We start from the raw sequence: 14,908 nt of genomic DNA, 5'->3' as shown, positions 1-14,908 counted from the left end.
TGTGTTCAGGTTGATGTGCAGTGTTAGGTTTCCGCCACACATAGCGTTTTGCATGTAGACCAAAAAGTTCAGTTTTGGTCTCATCTGACCAGAACACCTTCTTCCACATGTTTGCTGTGTCCTCTACATGGCTTGTGGCAAACTGCAAACAGGACTTCTTATTCCTTTCTTTCAACAATGGCGTTCTTCTTGTCACTTTTCCATAAAAGCCAGATTTGTGGAGTATTACACACAGGTGAACTCTATTGACTAATTAGGTGACTTCTGAAGGCAGTTGGTTGCACTGGATTTTATTTAGGGATATGAGAGTAAAGGGGGCTGAATACATATGCACGCCACACTTTTCAGATTTTTATTTGTAAAAAATCTTGACCACCACATATCATTTTCCTTCCACTTCGCGATTATGTGATACTTTGTGTTGGTCTATCACATAAAATCCAAATAAAATACATTTAGGTTTGTGGTTGTAATGTGACAAAATATGGAAAAATTCAAGGGGTATGAATACTTTTGCAAGGCACTGTAAATGAATACAACTTTGCTTATCACACTGGGAGATATGATGAATCACTGGTAGAATCTAAGAAGAAGCTGCATCCAGAGGGATCAACTCTCTTCACCACAGCTAAGAAGCATGACCTGCAACTGGACCTGTCAATGAAGTGTGTGCGGGAGTTCCAATGAAACCCCGACAAAATGTCAATACTTGTGATACCCTGACGACTACAGTATAAACAGTCACACCAAAGAGCTTAATTATGATCTATAATCCCTGTCAAATGACATTCCCCTCTGGCTGCACCATTCATAGAGCAAGACAGCATGCCACAACAAAAACACCAGCCTGGGCAGTGATGTGCCCTCCTGAGAGGACACTGAACTAATGACTGGATTCGGTGGATAGTGTGTGGATGAGAAAATGTAGCCCGTGTGCATTGTGACATTAGCTAGTGCCAATGTGTACTGGCTGTGCCAAGCCTGAAGAGCAAACTACAACCACAGCACACATTTAGTGATTATCAACCTGCTACTAGGAAACAGGCAGGAAGAAAGCTTATACAGTGTGTTGGACAGACAGGTCAATGTAGGAACGACAGTAAGTAGGACTACTGTACAAACCTGTGTGAGTAAAGTTTGAACTGTGCTTGTATTTGTGTGTGGTTCTGTGTAGATTTCTGCAGGGACCCTGACTGCCAGATTACTGGAGCCAACACAGAAATTACTGGATACAGTTGTGGGTTGATTTCAGAAATTCCAAAACTTGAATCAAACAGAAGAAAAAAAAAGGAAATGAAACATAAAATTTCCTTATGATCTTCATTCCTTGGCCAGTGGGGAATGCTAAAATAAATACACATATAACACAGCATTGTATATACCATCAGATGCACCAATAAACTATGTGGAATGATACAAGTGGATGTTTGTGCTGAGAGGTGTGTAATCACGGACAGATAAGATGGAAGGAGGGGAAATAAAAGTGGGAAAAAAAATCAAAGGAATTAGGGGAAAAGAGTTGGGGAAATTAGCAAGAACAACTGAATGACTGACTGGAATACTAAATAACATGTGGTATGACTAGACAGAGAAGTGAAAGGACGATGAACCAGAGGCAGCCTCCACTGGAAATGCTAGCCTGTATCAGCTCTCTTCACAGTGCTGCCTTCAGCAATGGCTCTCATGGCTGCCAAAGCTGAACTTTCTCACAGTGACAATATGACCACAAATGTGATTCATGGCATTATTCTAATATGGCACTGTCATCTAGCCAAGTTAATTCACCAAGAGATTGTTGTTGTTGTTTTTTTCCAAGATAGGATTTTAAACCAACCATTATTTTACACAACAGCTGATTCTTTTCAAGTAAACCAATGCAGAGCTTCACATTCTGGTAAAGTTGACACATTTAAACTTGGAGCTGGAGTGGGTGCCAGCGCAGGTGATTACACTTTATGTGAAAAACATAGCATACACTAAGGAAGGCAATTACATCTCTGTCACTCTCAGAAGATTTTCCCTAGCCTCTCAGCCTTCCAAACACTCGAAATGAAATATTCAAAGTCAAAAGTGAGTGAACTTGAAATTAAAACTGTCAAACCCAGACAAGAGACAGGGTTTCAGAAAGGTAATCACAGAATATGAGAGGCAGAGAAATAGAGCGTAAACTAGGGGATGATCTTTTACTTTTTTCCCCATGGAACTCCCAGTTTAAGCCGAGGCCACTCTGTACCTGAGCTGAGATGAGATGGAATCTTGCTGCCATGCACGTGGGACTCTTGAGTCATTACTGCCACATTGGTTTTGGAATCAAACAGTTGCGACGGCAAATCAGAGGGAGAAAACCACAAGGATTCGGCGGCTCAATTGAAATGCAGTGTGCAATTAACTTTATAATCTGTTTACAAATGAGGTCTACCCGACCACAGTCTCTGAAGTGTGTGGGTGTGTGTATTTGTATGCAGGTGAAGGACTGCATTTGTGTACTCTATGTGAATAAATGCACATTTTTACTATGGGGTGAAGCTATGTATATTAAAGAAGGATTTATAATCCATATGTCACTACATTTATTAAAACCATGGAAAGTGGATATAAATGATATTAATTAATCAAATCAAATTTATTTACGTAGCACTTTAAAAATGCATCGGCTGTATGATGATGTACATCAGCTCTGGAAATTACTATACACAAAAAGGAGCAGGTACACACTTTCAATACAGAACATCATGTTTAATAGATCAGTGTTTACCTGTGAGACTTACGTATATACTTTATGTAAAATACAAATGAGCATAAGAAAAGTGAGACAAAGACGATAAAAAAGTTTGGTAAATAGGACATTTTTCCAGTATTCAATGATTTATCATGATGATCTAAAATAGTTTTGCACATGTGAAAAGCATCTTTAATACAAGACGCTGTGTCCTCCCTCTGACGTGACTTTAAATAGCTTTTAATCAGGCAGCCTGAGATGACAACACAGTCATATGATTACGCATGTGTGTGCGAGCACATGGTGTAGGTTTAGATCCATTTGTCACCTGGATGTGCTCAAAGAAATCCACAAACATCTGACTGCATCACACACTGTGCTCACTATCCCTGGCTCCACCTTGTCTGTCCATTTGTCCATCTGTTTCCATTTGATCAGCTGAAGAATTCAGAAGACAAACAAATTCTTAACATAAGGAAACTGAGCAGCCAGCAGGTCAGCCGCAGATTGCCTGACATCTGACAATGACTCAATTTAACCAGAAAATTACTGAGATGTAAAAAGCTGCTGTAGTGCCCCCTGAGGCTGGAAAACATGTTTTGATAGTTCATTATTCTTCTGTGGGTTTTCTAAGTGTGTTCTGTTTTCTTCACACTGCCTTCCTACTTAATTTTTCTTTTTGTTTTCTCTCCTTCTCCTCAGGTTACTGCTGAGCTATAAACGCTGCAGTCAAGTAGGTAGGGCTGCTATCACAGCGAAATGCAATTATGTTGCAATATCGAATAAATGCTTTGGATATTGTGTGCTCCCTGCTGTGGAAAACTGCTAATTCTTCATAGTAATGTGATGCTGGTTGGAAAACATTTCAGTTCCATTCATCTTACAATATATATATATATACAATATATATATCTTATAATCTAATGGGAAACACATTAAAGGTGAGAATGGCATTGACAGCTTGTCATTATTTTGTTAGTGGCAATAACGGTTAGCTGACAATTCCTGATACATTATATACATTAATCACAGTCTCAACTCAGACTTGGTCCAAGTCAGTGATTGAGTTTCTGAGAACTCTTTTCTTAAAGTTGCAAAAGTTATTCACATGCAAAGAGAAAAACCACAAAATGGCACAAATTGGTCTGTTCTGCAGCCCAGTCTGTGGCATTATACTGTAGTAAGCGAATGTACAGATCAAACTTAGAGAAACAGACAGAAAAGCCTCAAAGGAAAAATAAAAATAACATTCAGGATTTCATCATGGGAAAGGAATACTTTTTTTTTTTAATTGTCAGGTGAATATTGTTAAGTTAAGTCACAATCTGTGTCACATTATAAAAGTCTAATGTAACTATGGATACGTTTTTTTTTATTTTCCAGCTCTAGACTTTACATTTGTCTGAAATAAAAGCTGAACTAATGTCACCTGGTTTCTAGAGCTGCAGAACTGGACACTTGTAAAGAATAATAAGTTGTAAATAACTGATTACAGTTTTAAATAAATAAAAGCTGAGTCTTAGTATCCACATCCCATTTAAGACAGAATGACTACAGGAAAATATGAATCATCCACTCACACTTCGACCACAATTAGTCTCGAGGGACAGAATTGTGTGCTGCTACTAAACACAATAAAAACAAGTTGAAAAGAAATTCATATTCACGTCCAGGGGAGGAATAGTAAAGAGATATTGCAGATTAAGGTGCGATTAAAGTCCAAGTGTGGTTTCTTTGAACCCAGGCCAAGAACGCGGAGGCATACAGAGACAAATGAAAGGCGAGATGACACTTGTGTCATTGTGTAATAAAGGAGATAGACTGTAGAAAGATACATCAGCCAAAAAGAGTGTGGACTGCACCAGACTAATTGTCACTATGTAGTATAACAGATGGGAACAGCGATGCCCTAATGGAACAACACACATATCCAGCCTGGTGTCAGCACTTAAGGTGTATGTGTGAGTGACCACTGGCCAGATAATGATGACCCACAATGCATTTTGTGGTGACACAGCTGTGGGCTCTCTCAACAAAAAGACCACATACATGGTTAGGATGGATAGAGTGGCCAGACACAAAATAGAGGAAGAGGCATAAAGAAGGAAAAGGAGGGATAGAATGGAGAGAGCAGAGCAGGACTGTGTCAGGAAATGAGACAGGCGATGAGGTAACAAGCAATGGTTTTATAAAAAGAGCAAGAAAGACAGTGAGTAGGAGAGAAAGTGAGACAGAGAGTAGAGCAAGAGAGAAACACTCTTACCATGTCAATGAGGCTCTCCTGGATCCGGTTCAGTGTGGTTCTCAGTCTGCTGCTGATAAGGCCCAGACCAGATGACTCATACTGTAGAATAACACACATACACAACAGTTAGTGTGTGCACCGTGCAGAAACACCTTCCTCTTTAAGAACACAGAGTTCAGCAGAGTGTGAAGGCAAGCACGCACAACCACATCTGTTCTCATCTCACATAGTCGGAGACAGGAGAATCTTTACTTTCTGCTTCTCAGCTCTAATCCAATAGAGGGGGGAGAAGTAACTGAGTGGAACATCCATCAAAATCAGACAATCACACTGGTTAAAGTAGATGACAGACAAGCGGCGGAGAGGGTGAAAGCACAGCAAGTTCAACATCTAAATGCACACCTTAAGAGCTTTAATTAAACACACCCCAACTGTTGACTAGTATTCCAGACTGACAAAACAGGCAAACCCCTGTGTACTAATCATAAAGTAACACTTCCAGTTCCACTCTTACCAAGCATGCAGGACCCACCACCCTGGCAGTTCCCGCCTCTCTGCCACCATGGGTTGGCAAAGATGGGCTTGGGACAGGCTATGGAGGACAAATGGAAAGCACAAAGGAAAAACAAGAAGCAAAATTTAAAAGAAAAGAAACTGAATGCAAAAACAACATATGCAGAGTGGACAAGACATAAAAAGCTGCAGACTCTCTGTGCAGTGTGGTCCACTCAAAATAAACAGTCAAACTGACTTCATAAAAAAAAGACAAGGAAACAATATGACAGCTGTCTGTCTCCACAGTACCACAGCTGACATGTAGAGGCCCGTTTACAATGTAGTGTAAAGATGTGCACATGATAAAATGGCAAGACAGTGTTTAATTATTTAACAAAGGAACTCTGCCACATAAAGCTCCGTCTACTCATCACAGGAAGGACTACACTGCCTTCTGTATCACTAAATTTGGAGTTGCCAAATAAAACCCCTGATGATGTCATCAGGGTTATCTAAAGACTTTATTATTGAGATTGGCATTATAGGAAATGTAGCATCTGGAGTTTTTGGAGTACAACTCCTACCACAGACTAAAAGTCAGGATATCTTGAACTCTGCTGTTTTAATTTTGATCATTCTTTTTTAATTAGTTTCTTTTAAGTCCTGCAACTTTATAGTAGTCAGTCAAAGTTAAATCCCCTTAGATTGCAGGGGGCAACAGTAACTCCAACTATATGATAACCTAGATTAGATTAAATCTTAATTCATCTAGGTTCACAATTGGTTGAAAGAAGCTATAATCCAGTTCTGACAGTAAAGGGATTTTTATTCAAGGTCATAGGTTAAAAAATAAGTGGCTGCAAGCTGAATAACATCCAGTATGAAGAGCTGTCAGCAGGAGTCAAGAGTGAAAAAGAACTATTTCTTGCATTGTTGCTCATTTTTCAGAGAAGCAATCTATTCAAGTGCCAGATACTTTCCTGATCTGCTTTCTCTTTGCTTTTCTCTGTGCAGATCTGTTTCAGCACCTGTTTTCGTCTTCATTGTTTTGGTAATCAGCTTCCTACTCTCTTTTTGCCACCATATTGAAAAACAGACTGACTCAGTACATAATTTTCCATCTTTATCTTCCCTCCACCTTTAAGTTCAATTTTCATCTCTCTCTCCATCTTGCTCTCTTCTCCTCACTACATCTTTCTTCTGTCTATTCCTAGAATAAAAACCCAAATAAGATTGTCTCTCTGAGGGCACAGATTTCCATAATTTTGAAACATTAATCGGTTTTCCAAAAAACTGTTTGTAAATCTGCCTCTCCTGCTGCCAGCAACTGAAAGAGTGGATGGTAATGGCAATGGAGAATCTGTGAGCTCAGCACTTAATGCATCTTTAGCATACGTGGGACAGAGTCAATAGTACTGCTTGACTTGACAGGGCCGATATGCGCAGATAATGGAGGTATTTACCCCTCTGAATATTAATGCCGCCCATTACTCTGCAAGCAGACAAGTCGAGTAGCTTCATCTTGATTCAAGAGGCGTAAAGAGAGCAGAGCCTAGGTCACAGCACCAGTATTTGTGCATAGCAATTTCCAGGAACTTTTTAAATATTCATGGACACATTAGCATTTCGTTGTAGGTACCTCTGAGTGAGCCCATTAATGAAATGGGTGGGTTCATGAGGACTAGAGGTACAGTGGGGGAAAAAGAAAGTGAGAGTCTGAGAGAGATGCAGACAGAGAGATAGTGATCTGTATGGAAGAAGTTGGAAAAAAGATGGAGGGATGAAAGAAAAGCTATGCTATTGCATGTGAAAGGAGCAGAACATGTAACATTAAGGACATAGCACAAAAAAGGACAACCGTTTAAGACAAGACATATAGTGACAGAAACACACCCTCATACTGTGCATGGGCCTACAGTGGTCAGACTAAGACAAACATAATAGGGACCCCTTGACAAGCTGCAAGTCACAATGAGCACATCACCTTCCCACATCTCTCCTGGAAACACACACACACGCAAATAATCTATATTAGACCATCATGGATCATTCATCCTCTTTATCTCTTCCACCTCGACCGGACAGAAGTCATTTTGCTGCTATCAATAGCACTTCCCTGAGGAAGGTGCTATCACAAATGCTGTTTTCTCTCTTTGTGAGGCACAATATAAATGAGATGTTAGTCTGTAGATGCAGTGAGTAAGACCAGGCTTGCAAGCTGTAACCTCACTGTAATTGTTCAGCAGAAATTGTTACTGTGAGACAGACAGAAATAAGAAAAAGATGGAAGCAGTGGTTAGTCCTTATCTTAGTGTATATTATCTAATAGATTAAAAAATTCAAAAATGAAGGCAGGCAATTCTCTTATAACACTTTGCCTGCAATGCAAAAGAGGTAAATTTAACTAAGCTCCATAAAGTAGTAGTCACAAAATAGGGTAATTCCATCTATTTTACAGTACAATCACAGTGGAAACAATCACAAATGTAAAAAGCAGCAGAGTTGATATCTGAACAGTTGAAACAGAAAAAAAGGGCTGAGTCACAAATGATGTACCATGGCACTGTAGTACTATGATAAGTCACAGCTGTGTGTGGTCACTTAACCACACTCAACTGTGATTTCAAGGGTTGTCAGAAGAGCCTCACATTTTCAGCCAATACAGCCCAATGCAGCTGTGTTTTTCCCATTCCAGAATTTAGTGTGGCTTTACCACTTCCAACATAAATATACAGTACATTGTGTAGTCAAAGAGTAGCCAGGCTCAGATATACCATACCATGTCATTGCGTCCAAAGAAGGTGTAAACAGCATACAGGTAGTAGTCGAAGAGCTGCGACACACAGTGGATGACATCGAAGGCGATTGGCTTCAGGATGTTCATCATCTGCATATACTTTCCTGTACAGAAAGGACATGACAACATGACAGTTACCAGGAGATTGGGTCAGCTGGACAGGCTGAATGTGTGTCAAAGTGTGACACAGGGGGCACCCAGTTTGTGTTTGTTTTTATGTATCTTTTTTTTTTTAATATTGAGTTTTTCACACTTGTTTCAGTTTATACTGAATGACATGTTGCTTTTAAGTAGTACTGAATGGTGCCCTTGAGGGAAATGATTTAACTTCACAAGAAGGTAGCAAAAACAATAAGGTCAAAGCAACAGGTCTGTAAAAAGGTTACTGCTGACTCAGAACTCATGAGTGGAGGGGGAAACATACAGTAGATATAAACCCAGTCTAGCTGGCTTTGCCACAGAGAGCACGGTTTCTCACACACTTTCATTTTATATTCTCTCTTGAATTCTACACCAAAACTCAGACAGCAATCTAACTCCATGAAAAACATACACAGGCTGGATTAGAAGTTAAATCTAACATCATAACACATGGATCTAAATCAATATTACCTATTGTGTGAAAAAAGACAAAATAAAAATATCTGTTTTATTCTGATCTATATGTGCATGGAGGTTCTTAAGTATGAACAGAGAAGGGACACACATTTCTACCGAAAACAACTTGTAAGAAGAAATCATTTATTGTTTGATATGTTATGAATCTGTGTCAGCCCCAAGTATTAAATGAATTAATATAACAAATGATATATTCAGTCATAGGTCCACACTGGAAAGATAGCAGACTAGTCTAATTCCTTTTAACACAGCTACTAAGCTTAACTGGTGAATAAACCTCAACAGGCCAGAGAGGACGCCTGCTGTGGCCAAGTCTAGGCAAGTGTTAGACTGTGTACGTGTGTGTCAGACTCACCGACTAGCCGGATGACGTTGAGGGTGGTGTTGGTGAGGATCGGTGCGTTGGTCTTATTAAGACTGTAGTCTGACCTCTTCTTGCTTCTTATGGTCTCTCGGGACACACTGATGTGTACAGGAAGTGGGGGTGAAAAACGAAAGTAGGACACAATCACGAGATTCAAAGAGACTCAGTAATATGTGTTGCTAATGCGTAATTGCTAATCCACTGCAATGATCAGACGTATTCAAAACCTTACTGAGTCAGAGTCTTGTAATTGATCAATCAAAAGCCATTACACAATGCAGGAGACACAGAAGGACCCCAGACATCAATTGGTGATCCTGGAGCACCAGAAGCCTGACACTGGTCTTTGAGCTACATTAGCCTGCAATCATGACATGGGCCATGTGACCATGTGGCCCATTCAATAATTAACCATTAGTGATTCCTGCTAGTAAGAATATTAAAATAGTATTTTAGTGACTACAGTCTAATGTTAAGTTAATACACACATGGAAAGAAATAGGAAATGTGGTGAGGGAGACATGTCAGGCCTAAGAAATAATGAGACAACACTAACCATGACAGGAAATGATGATTGATAACAATACCTGTGTAATGAGGAGCTACTGAATCAGTAAAAGTATTGGATGTCTTGTTTCCTGTGCAAATCCTAAAATTTAACATCAGCTCTCAAGAGATGCACCTACAAACACAATCCCAGATTCTTAATAATTCAGTCCTCTAAATAAACATATTGCACAGTAGGTTTCCTGACAAAGACTCTCCAAAATTAACAAAGAGGGTTAGGAATTTAATAACTCCATCACGCTGCATTAAAGCATCTAAATTATGTAGTTACTTATAAAGCTCACCTCATGAGTCTGAGAGGACCTAATAATGACAGCTACAATATGATAAGATGATTATTGTTTGCATTAATTATAGGACTACAGAATTTTCCTAAATGGCATTCAAAATTCTTTTTCAATTGAAAATGAATCCTATTGTACAAGGTGCAGAGGAGTGCACGGCTGCCTGCGCTGTTATTAAAAAGTGACTAATCTTTCAATATTCAGCAAGCACATAGGCAGAGGTGGGAAAAAACTATTTTTCATGGGTAGTCAAAAACCTTTATACAAGCTTTATCTACTTAGTAGGCAGAGATGAACTAAAATTATCACTGCTAAATGCATATATCATGGTGTAATGCATGACCTTGCATCCTTTTAGAATCTCCGAAAGAAAGATTCAAGGATAGATAACTTTGTTTTGTGTGTGATTAACATGGGTTGTTGTTCATGTTCACTTCCTTTCATATATTTGGCAGGAGGTAGAAATGATGGACACCTGGGCAGAACTCCTAACTTCACTTGTCATCCCCTGAGCCATGTGTCGTAACAGGCGTAAAACTATTTGTTTTGGAACGGACCTCTTGAGAGGGGCATCACCCGTCTGCTCATCTACGTAGTCTTGCTTGAGCTCCTCAGGGACATCACTGTCGCTGTCGTAGTCCTGATACACACTTTTCTCCAGCTCATCTGACTCGTACTTGAGAAATGGGGAAGAGAAAAATCAGATGGAGGTCATGGCCAAACAGCCGGTGCAAATAAGAAATACAGTACAAATGAAGTCAGTAAAATGGATAAAAAAAAACAACTTGCATGCTATTATAACACGCTCATCAGTTGTGGGGGGGGCTGCCGATTATGGAAGTTTTACAGTAATGAAGTCAGTAAAATGGATTTAAAAAAACAACTGGCATGCTATTATAACACGCTCATCAGTTGTGGGGGGGGGGCTGCTGATTATGGAAGTTTTACAGTAACACAAAGTACACACTAGCTACTCAAGAGCAAAACAGTGTAAAAAAGAAACAATGTTAAAATGCTGATATTAAATGATCTAAAAGTTAACTGAAAACAAAAAAGTAACATAAGCAGCTTTTGGCCCTGATGTGTGCAGAACCATAAGATGACAGGCTTGAGGTGGGAAAGCAGAAAATGAATCGGCCTCTCAGAAGAGAGCTCGGTTAAATCTCCCCTGAAATAAGACCTGTCCTTAAGTGCAAGTTCAAGCAAGACAGGAGCCATATCAAAAGGTTACAAGCTGAAAAACAAAGCAAGCCAGGGCTTTGGTAATCCCAGTAAGTTATAAATAGCAATATTGCTTTTGATGTTGAGCCTAAAAAATATCCATATAAAAAAAGTATATGTTGGTCCACCAGTGCAGAGATATACTGTTCCATTCTTCAATTAAGCCTGGAAGTAAACAGATTTGGACTTTATACTAGTCATTGGTGCAGCATGTGTATTTCAGTGTTAGTGAATATTTTCTGGGCGACCATATCAATGCTATAGTTACACTTCTGGATAAGCCCTGTGGAAGGCTCGATAAAGATAAAATCTGTTTTCTTCTCACCATCTTGTAGTGTCACTCCAATTCAGTTTGCAATCAAAGCTAAGAAGTGCCTTTTGAGAGTTAGCAGTTTTTAAAGTTTTGAATTTTAATTTGATAAAAATGCCATTTTTGCCCATCAATCCACATTCAGTAAGTCATAATGACCAAGTGAAAATGTGTTTTTAGAAATTTATTACAAATCTAAAACAAAAATCTCACATTTACAAAGTATTCAGATCCTTTGCTGTGGCACTCCGACCTGTGGTCCAGTGTATCTCCTTTGCCTTAATTATCCTTGAGAGATATGTCTAGAACATGACTTGAGTCCATCTGTAGCCACCTGACTTCAGTGGACATAGTTTAGAAAGACATACACCTAAGACACGCCACAATTCACACTGCATGTCAGGACATGAAGTCCAAGAAACTCTCTGTAAACCTCTGTGATTCATTTGGTGGCGTGCTCTAGAAGAGGGCATTTCCAAAGTTCTGAATGTTTGAGTGAGCACACCAGTTACACTCTACACACAGAAGTTATTTCACATTTTATGACATAAAACAGAATACAAAAGCAGATCCGTATGAGCCTACACCTGAGAGGTTCATGCTGTTCATGCCTGTCCTTCAGCTGCAGTACTGCTAACCAAGACTGTAAAATAGGCATCTATGCCCCACTGACATCTATGCTGCGATGAGCATTTGCAGCATAGAATGAGCATTTTATTTAAGACTAGCATAGCTGCTAACACTAGTAACACACAGTATACTGGACTGTATATTCGTCATTGTAATGTTTATTGATTCTGCTGCAGCCACAATTTGTCCTTTACTATAATGGTACATGAGACATCCATTAAGTTTTCACATTTGTCAGGCTACCAGAAGTGTTTGCTTTTGGTTGGGGGACAACATAAGAACCCAGTTCTCCCTCTCCAGGTCAAGCTAGGTTGGTCTTCTGGTTTTGAAGATGCAGCTGCACAGACAATACCAAAAGATATACAGTAAAATATGCTCTTAAAGAAGGAGAATGGTGATTTGTCTTCTTTGTCAATTATGTATGGCACCAAAGTGGCAGACCTAGTAGTTTTACTCAGCAACACATGCTGCCAGCAAAAATGAATGGCATCGTACCTGCCAACAACAAAACACTTCCTTTAAGGTAAAATGCTGCCTATTTATATTTAATAAAAACATGGAGCAGAAAATTTGCTCCTAAGAAATAAAAAGGATTCCAATATTGGAGGGCTAGATACTAAATTATACACTAAAATAGACACACTAGGAAGTATTTCTGCACTGAGGAAAACTGATTCTTGGTGGATGAGGACCCAAACATGACAAAGATACTACATTATTACATACAGTTCTACTCTCGAATTTATCACTGGCCTGTGATGGGGCTCCCCACAGATTCCCTTCTTATTTAACCGTTTAAATTACATGTCAGACAATGTGCCAAAGTGCTATCATAATCATGGCAGGTTCTGCACTGCTGGCCCTATACTACCTAAACAAGTCTGGTGACGACAGTTTGAGGGTCGCTGTAAGCCACTTAATGACCCACAGTGATCATAACCCAATTAATCGCCTTGTCTATTTGTTAACTTGGTTGCCGTTTTACCTCAGCAGCCTTGTTAATTTGCATGTAAGCAGGTGTATCTAACTGGTGGCAAAGTGGCAGGACCTGAAGATGTAGCTGCACACCCTTTAAATTAAATTAAAATGTTTGTTTTGAACTGACTGTGAAACACACATTTCATACTAATACAACTACTTCCAAACCATTACAGTAAGTGAGCACCAGATGAAACCATATGTTTGAAACTGGCTTTCAATGGCATTTACCCCATTAGATGCCAGCACATCCTCTGACTCCTCCTCTTTGTGCTCAATGTGCATCTCAAATGGGTTACCCTCCTGAAGGTACTCCTGGAACAGAGACAACTCCTTCTCGGCCGGACTGGTCAAGGATGCAGCCTGTCTGCTTGGGGAAACAGACGGAGACCGACACTGGCCCATAAACCTAAACTCCTGGATTGGAAAAAATGGCACAGAAAGCTGCTTAGCTTTGGTGAAGACAAATAAAAAAAGTAAATGGAGAAAAGGGGTTTGGGATTTAATATAATAAAAAAAAGTAAATGGAGAAAAGGGGTTTGGGATTTAATATAATCTACATAAAATAATTTAATCATTTTGGAAGCTGAGCGTTTCAAAAATTGACCTATTAACCAAATTTCACTCATCTTAGAAAACCACAATAAGTATTACAGACACAGCAAAAGCAGTGTGCTGGCAAGTACAACAAACTGTTGTACATGTTGGAACCCAAAAATCCATCAATCATTCTGTAATGACAGTGGTATATGGCTGGTTACCATACAGTAATGTACACAGAGAAAATGTTCATGCCAGTGGGTTTATTATCAACATTACTTTGCATGTGTGTTTGTTGCAGAATGTGCTCAAGCAGGACAGGCATGAAGGAGAAAACAAGATGTATGGAAATGAAAAACCAGATGTTGAATTAACTCAATTTGTCTTTCTGATGTCTCTTCCTTCCCATTGAGTTGAACCTACAGTAAGCAAAATTATCTATTTTTGAGCTGCTTACAGTATGTATCAATGAGATTCCAGCATCAATTTGGTAGTGACAGTACATGATCTACATTAGGTTTTGATATTATGGGTTGTATTTTTAACTGTTTCTCATGAGAAATTAAATCCTGTAACATGCATGCTGCAAGGGACCACAGCATGCTGTGCTGTGAACTTCACTCCTATGTGGGTACACAGGCTGAAACACTTGCATGGGCAACACACACAAAAATCACTGAGCAGTATCCCTTGTGTTTCATATTCTTATGCAAATTTATCAAAGGTGAGGCTGGGCGATGAGTGCGAAATAAATGAATGCATCTGTGCCTCATTTTCTGGCCTCAGAGCTGTGTTTCTTACTCACATGGAGCTGGGCAATGTTAAAGTTAGACTTCACTGGACACAGTTCCCATGTTTCATTTTCTAGAAACATCCTCAGTTCTTCCAGTCGTGCCCTGTGGGGTTGAGAACAGGCGAAGGGGCATGGAGATAGAAAAAAACATGAGGAAGTAGTCAACACCTGTCTATTAATGACTTTCTCTGTGAAATGTCAGTACTGACTTCAAACACTGCAGAAACCCTTGTTACTTGTCTTGAAGGTGTCTGAAGTATTAGAAGTGAAAGGATGTCGACCACAGGCAAGAAAGAGGAAAGACTCACTGTTGACTCTAACATACTGTAGCACACTCCATAAACTTT

The 14,908-nt window shown here is 39.5% G+C and overlaps 1 protein-coding gene across 3 annotated transcripts in view; it reads right to left on the bottom strand.

The window, feature by feature from the left end:
- Positions 1-14,908, bottom strand: part of vps50 (VPS50 subunit of EARP/GARPII complex) — a 101,952-nt gene that overhangs the window by 25,483 nt on the left and 61,561 nt on the right. Inside the window, exons 17-24 of one of the 3 annotated variants that reach the window (XM_020614220.1) lie at positions 14,574-14,664; positions 13,460-13,645; positions 10,647-10,765; positions 9,230-9,336; positions 8,239-8,360; positions 5,479-5,556; positions 4,983-5,063; positions 2,822-3,157 (exon numbers count right to left, since the gene is read on the bottom strand). In XM_020614220.1, the coding sequence (XP_020469876.1) occupies positions 3,044-3,157; positions 4,983-5,063; positions 5,479-5,556; positions 8,239-8,360; positions 9,230-9,336; positions 10,647-10,765; positions 13,460-13,645; positions 14,574-14,664 (898 nt within the window). In that variant the 3' untranslated portion in view covers positions 2,822-3,043. Of the gene's footprint in view, positions 1-2,821; positions 3,158-4,982; positions 5,064-5,478; positions 5,557-8,238; positions 8,361-9,229; positions 9,337-10,646; positions 10,766-13,459; positions 13,646-14,573; positions 14,665-14,908 lie in introns of those variants that run through there. The other 2 variants (XM_020614218.1, XM_020614219.1) reach the window with 2 other exon arrangements.

The sequence above is a fragment of the Monopterus albus genome, unplaced genomic scaffold (assembly GCF_001952655.1).
Source record: "Monopterus albus unplaced genomic scaffold, M_albus_1.0 scaffold143.1, whole genome shotgun sequence".
Classification (NCBI taxonomy): domain Eukaryota; kingdom Metazoa; phylum Chordata; class Actinopteri; order Synbranchiformes; family Synbranchidae; genus Monopterus; species Monopterus albus.
The sequence above is the reverse complement of the archived record's forward strand: the minus strand, read 5'-3'. Positions and strand labels throughout refer to the sequence as shown.